This window comes from Camponotus floridanus, unplaced genomic scaffold (assembly GCF_003227725.1).
Source record: "Camponotus floridanus strain SB8 unplaced genomic scaffold, Cflo_v7.5 scaffold1, whole genome shotgun sequence".
NCBI classification, from domain to species: Eukaryota; Metazoa; Arthropoda; class Insecta; order Hymenoptera; family Formicidae; genus Camponotus; species Camponotus floridanus.
In genome coordinates, this window is record NW_020229214.1 from 9,375,996 (window position 1) to 9,389,283 (window position 13,288).

The following is a 13,288-nucleotide window of genomic DNA, read 5'->3' on the forward strand; positions in this document are numbered from 1 at the left end:
AAAAGAATATTATGCACACACGACAAAGAATCTATTTGATTTCTAAATACGGAAATATTTCTATACATATGTTAATTACAGCTATGACAAATTAATGTGATTGAATAGCTTATCGTAAGTAGAAGGAGACATATGTATCTCATAACAATGCAGTTGTAACAGTTTGGCGAGCACACAGGTAAAACCAGCATTATAATCTATCCCGACACCCGTATAATTACCGTCGTGTCGATTATCATAGAAGAAATCATTTTCATTAGGTCCGGAAACTAGAGCACCATAAAGAATCTGCAGATTCGGTTCATTTTTCCTATATTGTTCCCATCCACACGACTTTGGTAAGTGCGGACAAGAAGATGCAATATGACGCGGCTGTTGCGGTGCATTAATACCGTATCCGACCACGTAACTTCTTCCTAAAAATTGTACGAAAGTAAAAAAGAATCCAACAAAAATAAAAAACAAATTCGATTCAATATCTATAAAAAAATATTAATAAAAGAATATTATGTAAAGTTTATGCGTCGAGTATAAACGCAATTTTTTTTTAATACAAGATTATTTTTATTCACAAGTTTTACCTGGTATAAAACCTAGTATATAATCAATCTGTTCTTTGGCAAATTTATCATATTGATGCGAGGGACCAAGTCCATATTCCGAAGCTTCCAAGCAAATAAAGGCTATATTAGCGGCATGAGAAAGAGTACCTAATTTATCGATATACAAAAGACCTTTAGGCGTGCGTGTCTGGTTATGCACTGAGAAGTTGCAAAAATCGATAACAGCTCTTTTATATTCCAATTTTCCTGTTAATTGAGCTAGCAAAATCTACGAGAAATTAGAAAAAATTATATTAACCACAGAAATAAAAGCTAAAGGTATTAAATAAGACGAGATATCTTCTCATTTAGTAAATTATTATTCATAATTTATTTTGCAATCAAAAAGATCTTAATTTAAAAAATCTAAAATTGTTTACAAAATTAAAAATCTTGTCGAACTGAGAAATAAATTATCAAGCTAAATATATAATAAAAATCATGTTTATAAATAAGTTATTGAAGAAAGTCATTGTACCTGAACTCCGGCAATCTTGTTGTTATAGAAAAATTCATTCGGTCGTTTCTCGAGATGGAAATCTTGGTAATGATTTTCGGCATCATTGAGATAATCGAAATGTGGTTCCGCCTTGTGGAGCCAAATAGCAGCCCACGCTAGCTCGTCACCGTAATCAGTGTTATTATAATATTTTTGCACGTTTTGTATCTCATTGTGCAAAAAAAAGCCACGATAACGTTTGGCCAAATTGTAAATTTCTTTCGCATGCTTGAGACATTTGGCGCTATACTCGGGATCGACTTTTTTGAAGACGATACTCGAAGCTGCGAGAGCTGCTGCTGTTTCGCCGGCGACATCAGAGCCTACGATCGAATATATACAAATGAAGCAAAATAAATGCAATAACTGCGTATATAATAAATAAATCGAATAATTACATGTATAAAATACATTATACATTTACATGTATCCCACTATATATTTTTTATTTATCTTTTTATCTTTTAAACAAATTATAAATATTTTTTATGTATAGATTTATTTCACATATATACCAGGATGTTCCGGATCGATTTTGTAGGCTGGTCTGTACGTTTCATATGGTAGCTCTTCGGGTCTCCCGAACGTTTCAGTCAAATAAAATTCGCCTACTTGTCCGTACAATTCGTTCTCCTTTACGTGACACTTGATGAAATAATCCGTAGCCCATTTGATAGTTTTATGCATTTCGTCGAGTTGATTAGCGACGTTAAAAGCTTCCGGCCAACTGACCGCACCCCAAGCCAAAATTGTCGTCGTGAAAGCCATTGTGAAACCGAACTTTACATAATTATGACCTGAACAAAGAGAACAAGCGTGATATTTCGCTAAATAAATTGTACGGTTTTTCATTGTCTGATAAATTATATTATGGTCATTAATCCGTTAAACAAAGATACATTTCTGTATCATTCCTATATATAGGCGTTTACAAATTTAAATAATTTTGTCGAACAATTTTCCTGTTATTTTTTTCAATTCTCCAAGCGATATATAGTGGTTTATTACTATCATAGTATCCTCCGGTTAAATCTTCATCCTCCCAACCAGCGTCATGCAATGCAGAATCATTTCGCCATGGGATCCTATTCTCTCTTGGTAATTTCCCAGAACGCTGCGCTTCATAAAACATCAATGAAAGATTCAGGACTTTGGCATAATCATTCTCGATTTGCCCGTCATCTATTTCAAAGGCATTTATCCTATACGTTGAAGTAATCAATAATGCCAGTAGAATCTGTCAACAAATAACATATTAACAGGCACTTAATATTATCATCAAATGGCAAAAGCGTTCTCCAAGAGCGTACGTAATGATGATTTTGCAGTGCACGTGCACCAAGAATAATGTAGAGCAATGTCGTGTAAAGTCTTAAATTTTGCATATAGTCTACAGTCTTATAACATAATCTGCGCGATCAAGGTTTACGTAAAGTAAAGTCGATTGCTCGTAATTTTACGAGTTAAGGAAGGCGATGAAGAAAATTCTCGAGCGTGACGCTAATCATTTCCAATTCAAACCAAATTTTAGTAGTAGTTCGCGTATAATTTCGCCTCGCTGATTGTAAAGTCTGAGAAACGAATATAATGGCAATAATATTATAAAAATAAATAGTAATAAAGACAGGCTAAAAAAAAAAACAAAAAAAAGTCGACATTCCGGTAAGATTTTCAACATGAAAAAAAAATGACAAACAAAGACAATAATAAATGATCGAATAATATACAATTGTTACTTTTAAATATCATAAATTTCCGTTGTTTAAAATTAGCAAATTATTAATGATTATAGATTAATAATAAATGAATTAATAATAAAGGTTTTCAGAAAAGCTTTAAAGAGTTAATTTTTTCTTGCAATTTATTACGCGTTTTCTTGCACCCTTCTGTCTCTCCTTTACGCGAATTTTTCCGCATGTTCAAACATTCAAATGTAATGTAATATAACAGACATAATTCCAAGTTGCAACATCAGAGATTATTAATAAAAACGAACTCACCGTGACGCACATGACAATAAAGCCAAGTTTCATTTTGTCTTTGCGATGTTGTCGTCCTGAAAGCGTTAACACGACGTGATGTGACGATCACGTGAATTTAAAAATTTCACGTGTGATATTGTCTATCTTGACAAGACGTCGGCGTGAATTTGCACAGCGTATTTCGCGCGAAAGCGTTGCACCTTCCTTCGCAAAGCGTACGTTTGTTATATCTCTCTAAAATCAAAAATAGACATTAATAAATTTGCCTAAATATCCAATTATTTCATAAATATTATTATTGAAGAATAGTCTATATTGTCTATAATTATGAATTGAGTAACAAAAATAAACCCAAGAAACTGAAATAAATTTCGATAAATTTTTATTAATTCGATAAATAAGTATATTTTTTTGATGATTTATACTTTTATTTGCAAACCGAGAAAATTAACGTAAAACGCATAATATTTTAAAATAATGTCAAAATTTAAACTCACTGCAATTACAAATTCTTCATCTGTTGATAAATTTGAATGCGCTTACAACGTTGTAATCTCGACGAAAGCTCATGAGAAATTGAAAGATCTCAAGTTTAGCAATCAATGTCTTTCTGTTTCTTCTCTTAAGTCTTTGTGTTTCTTATATTATATTATGTTTTGCAGACAATGTCAAATTTCTGGAAACGTTGGTATTTATATTTGCGACAAAACATAGCGATTTATGTCCGCTCTTTTCTTATTCTATTCCTTTTATATTTTCCTATATAGAAAATCGATTACTTATATTGTACATATGCATAACTTATATTGTACATATGTATATGTATACATTTATTACTGATATTAATGTTAATCCAATTATTCAGAGAGCGAGAATATATTTGAAAAGAACTTGTCGCAAATTGCATTGGCGGGTAATTATTATGATAATGCCAATTTATATTAAACGTATTAAGATTCTCTTTGAAAATTTGAGACCAGTATTAAATGTATGTCATGGAATATTAGCATCGATATTATTGCTTTTGAAAGCTGCGTATATTATAAAGTCACTATGCGTGTTATTATTGAATTATTAATGTTAAGATGTGGAAATATAGAAAATTCAGAGATTAATGAACACAAGATTAATACAGTATAAATGAGATTAATAATAATTAATAATTATGAAACTATAAATATGTTAATTTTATGATTGGAAATATTGCGTTGTGAATACATTACGTTTTATTGACACAATATTATAATTTAGTATGTCCTTTCGCAATTTATTGTTAAATGTTAAAAATTTATAATTTTTATTTATAACTTTATACAATGCTTTCATCTTACTATTCAATTTATAGTCATTTCTTAATATTTATTGTTTGTTGCAAATTCGATCATCAAATATATATATTTTTAATAATAATTATCTTTACTTTCTTTGTAAAATCTATTTAATAATATTAACAAGAATAAACAGCTTTACTAATTAGTTTGAAAATTTATAATTGATTGCGAAAGACAGTTTAATAATTATCTTTTATATTTTCTCTTTTTAATATTTTGCTAAAGGACCCTGCACCATTCTTATGGGAAAATGTCTTTCGGTGGATTTCGCTAAATTTTGGATATGTTGTAGTTCTCGTCATTCTGAACAAAAGATACAATGGGCACAACTTGATCCTATGAGCCGTTTCCGCGCTACAAGCCCTGGAAAGTGCAGATTTAACATATAAAGATATCGATTTTTCGACTCGATAATTTCGATCAAATATGCGTGCGTGCCCGCATGCATGTGCGTGCGTGTGTGTGTGTGTGTGTGTGTGTGTGTGTGTGTCAGTGTGTGAGTGTGTGTGTCAGTGTGTGAGTGTGCGCGCACGCGCTTGGGTATCACAGCAGAGATAAGGACCCCACGGTTCGTCACTTCCGTAGTATTTTATGACTCCAAACCCTCTCTGCTGTGTGTGTCTCTGTGTATGTGTGTGTTTATCACAATAACATTTACATTACATCTTCCGTTGTACGCACACACTCACACACTGACACACACACACACCCACACACACACACACACACACACACACACCCACACACACGCACACGCATGCGGGCACGCACGCATATTTGATCGAAATTATCGAGTCGAAAAATCGATATCTTTATATGTTAAATCTGCACTTTCCAGGGCTTGTAGCGCGGAAACGGCTCATAGGATCAAGTTGTGCCCATTGTATCTTTTGTTCAGAATGACGAGAACTACAACATATCCAAAATTTAGCGAAATCCACCGAAAGACATTTTCCCATAAGAATGGTGCGGGGTCCTTTGTCGTCGTCTATATTCCCAAGATTAGCTTGTTCAGATATATTTAAATGATTATTATATACTATATTATTGAATATTAATATTATTATCAAGACGCCTTGTTGATCGCGTACCAAACTATACAATGTTCGATCGATTAACTTATAATTAATTTACTAAGCTAATGATTGATGAGCTCACTGACTGACTAACTAACTGCAAGTTTAATGATGATCGTGAATGACTGAAAAGACGGAGAAGTGGGAACATATTTGCATAAGAGAAGCGAATATCTGTCTTACAGGCTGTTGAATATTACATCACCATGCTACTGCAAAGAAATTATTTTCGCTTGTCGCACTTATCAGATCATGATCGATCTTGTAAAACCATATTTACAAATCAGAATCCTTTTAGTAAAATCTTCTTAATAATTAAACTGTGAAGAATAATTATGAATTTTTAAATTATAAAAAGAAAAAATTTGTGTAAAGTAAATAAAAAAGTTGAAAATAAATAATTCAATAAATAATTTATACTAATTCGCTCTAATAACTATATATTGAGCAATCATATAATATTCAAATAGTGATTATAAAAGTATAAATAAGTATGAAATAATTTTAATAAAACGCCAGTATACACACAGCAGATATAAAAGCAGAAGTTTTATTCTTCTTCTTAGTTTGATAAGCTAAGCTAGTTTCTTACAACAGATTTCTCCGAACAGATTTTTCATTGATGATTTTTTTAATTAATCGAAATACAACGAAAATAATTAGCTTAGAAAATTGAATAAACGCAAACAGAAACTCGGATTATTTCAGCGGTGATTAAACCGTCGCGTCTAGTTTGCACTGAATATGACATTCTTAAAAAGTCTTTTCTTTTTATCGTTCCACTTCGAGACAAATTAACTAGCAATCAGCATCACCGTTGGCGTTAAAAAAACTCATTTTTTTCTGAGATTCAGACACTTCGTGTCTTGGGTCAAGGTTTCCAAAATTCTACCTTTTCTGACGTGCAACTTTAAATACCAACTTGCTATTATAACATATAATAATGTATGGATTTTTTGTCAAAGAAACTTTTTTTCACAAAAAATGAAAATTATATATATTTGTTATTGTACAAATCATTTATATAGAACATGGAGAATTTGCACGTTCAATGCATCTATGAAGAAAAACTATTTTGAACAATTAACGATAATTAATGAATATTAACGAGAATGTATTTAATTTTAATTCAATTATTTGTATAATTCTCGAAATAGGATCAGTAAAAGATTTCAAATAGAAAATAGAACTAGCTCAAGTAGAAAATGTATCATTATTTAATTTTTAACATTTCGTATTTGTTCAAATAGAAAATCTGTTATTATTTGATTTCTGAATATTATTACATATTTCAATAATAACATAATCACGAATCAATGATGATAATAAATTTGATAATAATGTTGAACAATATTGATTTGAATATACTTTCGTGAAATATCATGTATTATTTTTGTATCATCGAGTTGATGAAACAATACATAAGATACAATACACAAATAATAATGAGATGTTCTTTTTCTTTTCGTATGTTTGTTATAAATAATAGTGAACTTATTGATAAAATAATTTTTCAAAATATATCAATTACTTATTATAATTAAAAAAATAGAAAATATTTTCGGGATGGAATTATTATCATTGATATAATCTCACACATATAAAAATATTATTCATATACATTTCAATTACATAAATTTTTTAGACAGATACTAAAATTTCAAATTAATATAATTTTATGCATATATACATTTCATCGAAAATTATTCGTACTATTCAATAACTATTATAATTATTAGCTATTATAATTATGCATCAAGAAAAATTTCTATACAAAAATAAATTCTGTTTTCTGTTTTATTTTAAACAACGCTTTATTAAATTATAATCAAAGCTATAATTAGCGCGTTTTTAATTACAAAAAATAAATAAAGTACCATTGATAAAAAAAATGCAAAATATATTTTATTAGAGTAGCGTTGTTTGTTTTGTCGGAATATTTGCTTGATTTGTCTCTGTTATTTTTTATACAAAAGTAAATTTTTCAATTAAATTATTTTATTGATTGTTGCCATAAATTAGTTTGAAGAAAATCGATATCCTGTACAAGTTCTGTACAAAAGTTTATAATTCGATTATAGTTGTTTGAAAGGAAAATGCATTAATATTCATCACACGGGCATAACGAACGATCGGTCGATGTCAAAGTTTCTGCTCCTACGCGAACGAGCGTTCTAATAACGATTGCCTTTGGCGATGATTAGGTTGGGAGACACTTTGTAACGCGTTAATCAATTTAATCGATGGTCAGCTGCCGGAAAGATCCGTCGATACCGAATAAATCGTCCTGCGTCTTTATTTTATCTAGTCGCAAAGCCTCGTTAGATTTCACAACTTCTTGTTCCGCGAACCACGGTCCGTATTCCTCCATTTTTTTCATCCACATCTCTAAAAGATAATGAATAACATTTGTTTAAAAGTTTGTTTTAACGTTAAAGATATTTAACATATTTTTTACATATTTATCAAAATTATTATTTCGATTACAACTGTATATCTTATGTAAATTAAAAATTCTACTTATAATAAAAATGTTTAATGATTGCAGAATTAGGAAAAATTGTAACTTTAATATTTAGGAAACTCAAAGAAATTAGCGTTAAAATTAGATTCAGGAACACATTCTGTAATTTTAAATTAATAAGATTAAAATGTCGTGCCGTGAATATCTGCGATGGGTCCGGCGTCTCCGCCGTACTCGGTCGGCAGTATCTCCTTAGGTATGTATTCGTAGAGCGTTTCGATGTTGCTATGCGTGAAGATGCGATTGCGTATCTTCTCCTTCAGGAACGGCTTGACGAAGTTAAGAATCGTGTCGACGAGCGGACTAATGTTAATTATATGCACCTCCTTCACTTTCGCCGGATACCCTTCTTGCGCGCAAACCAGAAACTTTTTCACTAAAGTAGGAGTAAACTTGGCGAAATACGCAGGCGTCGCGATAGCAGCGTCGAAGACATAAACGTCACCGGCAACGCCGTGGATCTCCTCCTTGAGACGTATATCGCCGATCATAAATACCATCTTTAAAAACAACACATTTTTATTATCTTGACTTGAAAATAAAATATGAGTATAAAATAAATATTAATGTGTGATATAAAATTGTATAGTTTTCAAAAAATTGGAATCGAAATCGACATAATATAGATTTGAGTGACTTTAGCTATCGACGTTGTAGATATTAATAATAATAATAATAATAATAAAATAATAATAATAATAATATAATTAAAAAATTTATAATGTACTTTTTAAAAATAAAAGAAACTATCTTTTTTACAATAAAATAATAAACGAATAAAAATTTTTGTTTTATACTTATTTAGATGATAAAATGTATTTCTTTCAAGAATATGCATTTTCAGAACACTTTATAAAGAATTGATTGTTAATATTTAGATATATTATAGAATAAATTAATTGATTGATTTGACTCGAAAAAAGCGTGCAATTCATAATTGCACCATCAATATGATCGAGAAGTAAATTTGTACCTTCATAACTTCCGTGATATTGGTAACGCTTATAGGCACTTCTTTATTTATGATACCTCGCATTATGATCACACGACGTCCGTTTTTTGTTAAACCAGGTAAAGCAGGAATATGTCTGGAAGAAAAAAAATGAAGCAAAATATTAATATTTATCTAATAAATTTATATAAATTATTTATCTCGTGCGTTTCCTTACACATGTTTTGCTATTTCTTGCATCGACGGCCTGGTTATATCACGATTAGAAAAAAATTCGGGAATCATTGCGCGCATCGTGAAATACATGTCCAGTTTTTGTTTGCATCTTTCTAAGGAGAATTTGCATCCGCGTAGAAACGTCATTATTCTTTGGTCATCTGAAAGGAAATTAGATAGCATTTCGAGTATCCATGTATAATATATAATAAATTTAATAATCAGAGACTTGACTCAAGTAATCAAAAAAATCAAAAAGAAAAAATCAAGAAAAATAATATATAATAATTTGTGATTAAATTTAATGTTCGTATAGTAAATTTCTCTTAACATCTTTTCTTCTTTCTCTCTTAGAATAATCAAAATTTTAAACCGCCGGAATTTGTATCGTGCAATTTTGTATTTCCTTACACATATTTCACTACTTCTTGCATCAATAACTTTTTGTGATATTTAATATTAAATATCATATAATATTGCAAATCAAACATTTTTTATACTTAGGGCACATATATAAAATCACAAACAGAATTCTATTCGGATCTTAATCCCTAATTATAAATCTTTAAAAAAAAACTTTAGCCTGCTAAATTTAGGACGTTGTGTTATGTGACTAACTTTTGATAGCTTAATTGAAAAATATACCATCAAACTGAGGTAAATGAGGTTGTTTAGCAAGCCACTCCTTAATCATTTCGAGGTCCTTATCACGAGTCGCTACATTTTCATTCAGCTCAACTCGTATCTGCTTAGACATTTCCTCTGTAGGTTGTACCAGCATCATCTATAAATAGATTGTAGTTAAGAATGTTAAACATGAAAATATACACGCAAATCAATGAATTTCAACATTCGAGAATTTTGATATGATTATGATTTTTTTTTATTTGATTGATTTACACAATAAAAACTTATCGTAAAATATAATTTCGGTATTCAGTCCCTTATTTGCTAAATCAGAAAGCGTAAAATTAAATTACTGGAGAATAAATCGGACACACATAGTTTCGACTGTGCATAATGTCTATATAATTCCTTCTCGGTTTGCACGTGTTCAGTTGCATGTAATGTGCACTACATGGATTACATAACCGGTTGAGATACCCATCGTTCTTATGTCAGGAATTAATGCTGACCAAAGCGACTTGCTCAACCAAAACTTTCTCTAAACTCGTCGCAACTTTGCAGATTGAGAAGTAAAGAGAATGTTTCTTAGCCTTTATCCGTCCTCGTTTTGGAAGCGATATTGTTTCGCTAATTCCCTTTATCTCTGACTTTTTTAAGCGCCAATAGCTTCTGAAAAATTTATACTATCTCTTTGTTGTCTGTATAACATTTTATGAAATCTGCCATTAAGAGAACAATTGCATAAAGCTCCGCTGACAAAATGGTTGTGTTAAAAATTTTCTAAGTTAGAGAAAACAAAGCAAAAGAATAAGAGAGTTTTATTATTTTCTTCAATTACTTTCTTAATTTCTCTAACGCATAATATCTTCTCTCTTTAAAATTATTATACACGCTATAGCCATTCTTAGCCACAAGATAAAACGCAGAAAATTTGATAAGCGTGAAAGTTTACGAGCATTTGAAAGTGACAGGATAAAGTTCTATTATTATCTTGTGACGAAAAGATACAAATTATTTATCTTTCAATAATGTAAGATTAACAAGATCGTTATGCTAATTTTTAATTTTAACAAACTTGAAAAATTTTAATTATTATAATATATATGCTTTATTATTTTAATATAAATAAATAATTCTATTATTAGTATTATTATTATATATAATAATAGAAATTATGGAACACTCTTTTACAATTTACACAAGATTTACGATTAGAAATTTGTAGAAGCTTAATATCGCTAGTCGAATTTTGATCAGTCTTTGACGAGGTCCCACACGGACTCATTGTTCTTAAAATTGAAATTTCAAAATAAAGTTTTGCAAATGTGACTTGTGCTTGCACAAGATTATTATCTATGCCGACACTCTGATTACTACTACTTCGGCTAATTTTTGTATACTTGATAAGGACCACAACCATATGGTCGAAACGTCGTATTGAATAAATTATATTTCTGGCTAGTTTGGTCGACTACACAATTTCTTTTAACCATTTACGATTAGATTGCTAAAAGTTATCCGTGATAAAATTTGAAATTAAATCGATACAATGAAACTAAAATATGTTAAAATTATTTAAATTTTGATATTTAAACTAAAAGAGAACTGAATTAAGAGACTTATTAGGTTATTAAAATTATATATTTAAATTTATATTTAAAAATACAAAAACAAAATTCTAAAAAGATTTTAAACATTTAATATTTTTTACAGTTGTTTGGTATTTTTATATTGTAAAATAAGCTTGAAAACATAATGAAAAATATAAGAAATTTTGAATTTAAAAAACTTTATACTATGAAAAGTAATTTGAGATTGCTAATGATTTCGCAGTACTAAAAAGTTTTGAGAAAAATTCTCTCAAAGTTAAATCAAGATATTCCGGATTCGTTAATGAATAACTTAATGTTAAACTTAAAAGATTGCATCTTTTAACTTCTTTTAAATAATTAAGATAATTTAAAGATTGTTAATTGTTTATTTTATAATCTTCACACTTTTTTATATATATAAAATAAAAGTGTCAAAGTATCTATCTTACAAAATCTATCTTAGTTTACATAATTAGTTAATATACAATAAAATACATACATTATTATTCTTATTGGCTAGTATAAAAAATGTCCTTAAATTTTATTTTATAAACAATTAAATTACGCAAAAATTAAACGCAAAAATTAAATAATATCGCGAATAATATAGAAAATATGTATCTTTTTGGAGATTATCTTTAAACATATGATATACATTTAACATAAATTTGATTATAATATATCTGACAATCATTTGGATTTGACATAATATATATATTAAAATTGTGATATAAGTGTTTATAAATAGAAAGAAAATCTTTGTTCGTACATACACAATGTATACTGAAATAAATCTTACCTTGACCGATGTTCAACACGAATCAAACGTACAGACGGACACTCGATGTGCGAACGATCGCGACGGCGATGACTTTCGGATTGTTGCGGAAAGAGAAATGAGCGGAGCGGCGAACTCGAGAGACGACTTACGAACAACAGAGAGGGAACGACGATTACTTCGTGGACCGGTTCTCCTTTATACCATAGAGATGCCCCACTCCCGCTTCGCTTACCGTTATGATACGCAGTAGAAAGAAACTCTGATTAATAAGAGATTTTTAGGGGAATTCCTCATTAATGATTAACGATTTATGAAATAGACGAAATCGGTCTTACATTCGACAATGTGAACAAATTTTCGCCTAAATTCGCATTTAAAAAGAGAACTACAAGTACGTAGTGTAAAACTTTGAATATACAAAATTCTCTCATAGAATAAAAAGAAAAGAATCAATAGTATAATCTGCAACAATTTCAACAAAATGCAAAGCTGCTCGTTATAAAATCATTATAAAAATTCTAGTATTTCGCTAGAAAAATTTATTCTTTGTTCAAGGATTTAAAATCCTTCACGTATTCGCAAAAAAGTTCATTTGCTACATTTGTTATATGTGCGTATTATAAAACGCATTTTTTAATCCCAATTAAATTCATTTCAATTTTTTGCCATATATGTGTGTACTAAATACATATCATTGAGAATAATTGATCGCAAGAATATAATGCTTTTTTTTTGTATAATTAGCGCGATATCTTGTTTACAAAAGTTAGTTTATGATAATTAGATAGTTTCTCGCTATAGTAATGTTTTTTTTGCAAAATAAAAATATACAGTGAAACATTATATTATAAGCTATACACACATATTCTAATGATAGAAGACGAAGAAATTGACGCACTTTAAATTTTTTGTTTGCACATTAACGTAACAGCAACAATTTTGCAATCTCAATCTTCTTTATCAGCGAAACACGGTGGTAGTTATTGTATTTAATATAATTCGATGATTTTAGAAACTTCATGAAATTGTACGTGCTTATGTAACGTGAAAATCACGGTGAGTGCGCACATGTCTTCATCGCTTCTGGTGCACACGCGCCGTCTTCT

At 29.7% G+C, this 13,288-nt stretch overlaps 2 protein-coding genes across 2 annotated transcripts; both read right to left on the reverse strand.

Annotated features, from left to right (window-relative positions):
• LOC105249695 (endoglucanase A) lies at positions 1-3,690 on the reverse strand. The gene is made up of 7 exons (XM_011255351.2): positions 3,581-3,690; positions 3,102-3,317; positions 2,110-2,338; positions 1,617-1,898; positions 1,081-1,424; positions 582-831; positions 1-416 (listed from the first exon to the last, which is right to left on the reverse strand). The coding sequence occupies exons 2-7, from the start codon at positions 3,132-3,134 to the stop codon at positions 82-84; spliced, it is 1,473 nt and encodes a 490-aa protein (XP_011253653.1). The 5' UTR covers positions 3,135-3,317; positions 3,581-3,690; the 3' UTR covers positions 1-81.
• A 3,672-nt stretch (positions 3,691-7,362) lies between these two features.
• LOC105249685 (alpha-tocopherol transfer protein-like) lies at positions 7,363-12,437 on the reverse strand. The gene is made up of 6 exons (XM_011255340.3): positions 12,201-12,437; positions 9,828-9,966; positions 9,184-9,343; positions 8,988-9,102; positions 8,151-8,514; positions 7,363-7,878 (listed from the first exon to the last, which is right to left on the reverse strand). Exons 2-6 carry the CDS (start codon positions 9,964-9,966, stop codon positions 7,727-7,729), a joined length of 930 nt encoding a protein of 309 aa, XP_011253642.1. The 5' UTR covers positions 12,201-12,437; the 3' UTR covers positions 7,363-7,726.
• Between the last annotated feature and the right edge of the window lie 851 nt (positions 12,438-13,288).

Excerpts from the sequence above, each read along its gene's own strand:
- LOC105249695 (XM_011255351.2), bottom strand. The coding sequence starts at position 3,134 with ATGAAACTTGGCTTTATTGTCATGTGCGTCACG. Across the intron at positions 1,899-2,109 it reads AACCGGAGGATACTATGATA|GTCATAATTATGTAAAGTTC; the intron begins GTAATAAACCAC and ends CTCTTTGTTCAG. Across the intron at positions 1,425-1,616 it reads AATCGATCCGGAACATCCTG|GCTCTGATGTCGCCGGCGAA; the intron begins GTATATATGTGA and ends ATTCGATCGTAG.
- LOC105249685 (XM_011255340.3), bottom strand. The coding sequence starts at position 9,966 with ATGATGCTGGTACAACCTACAGAGGAAATGTCTAAGCAGATACGAGTT. Across the intron at positions 9,344-9,827 it reads TCATTTACCTCAGTTTGATG|ATGACCAAAGAATAATGACG; the intron begins GTATATTTTTCA and ends ATTTCCTTTCAG. Across the intron at positions 7,879-8,150 it reads ACCCATCGCAGATATTCACG|AGATGTGGATGAAAAAAATG; the intron begins GCACGACATTTT and ends ATTATCTTTTAG.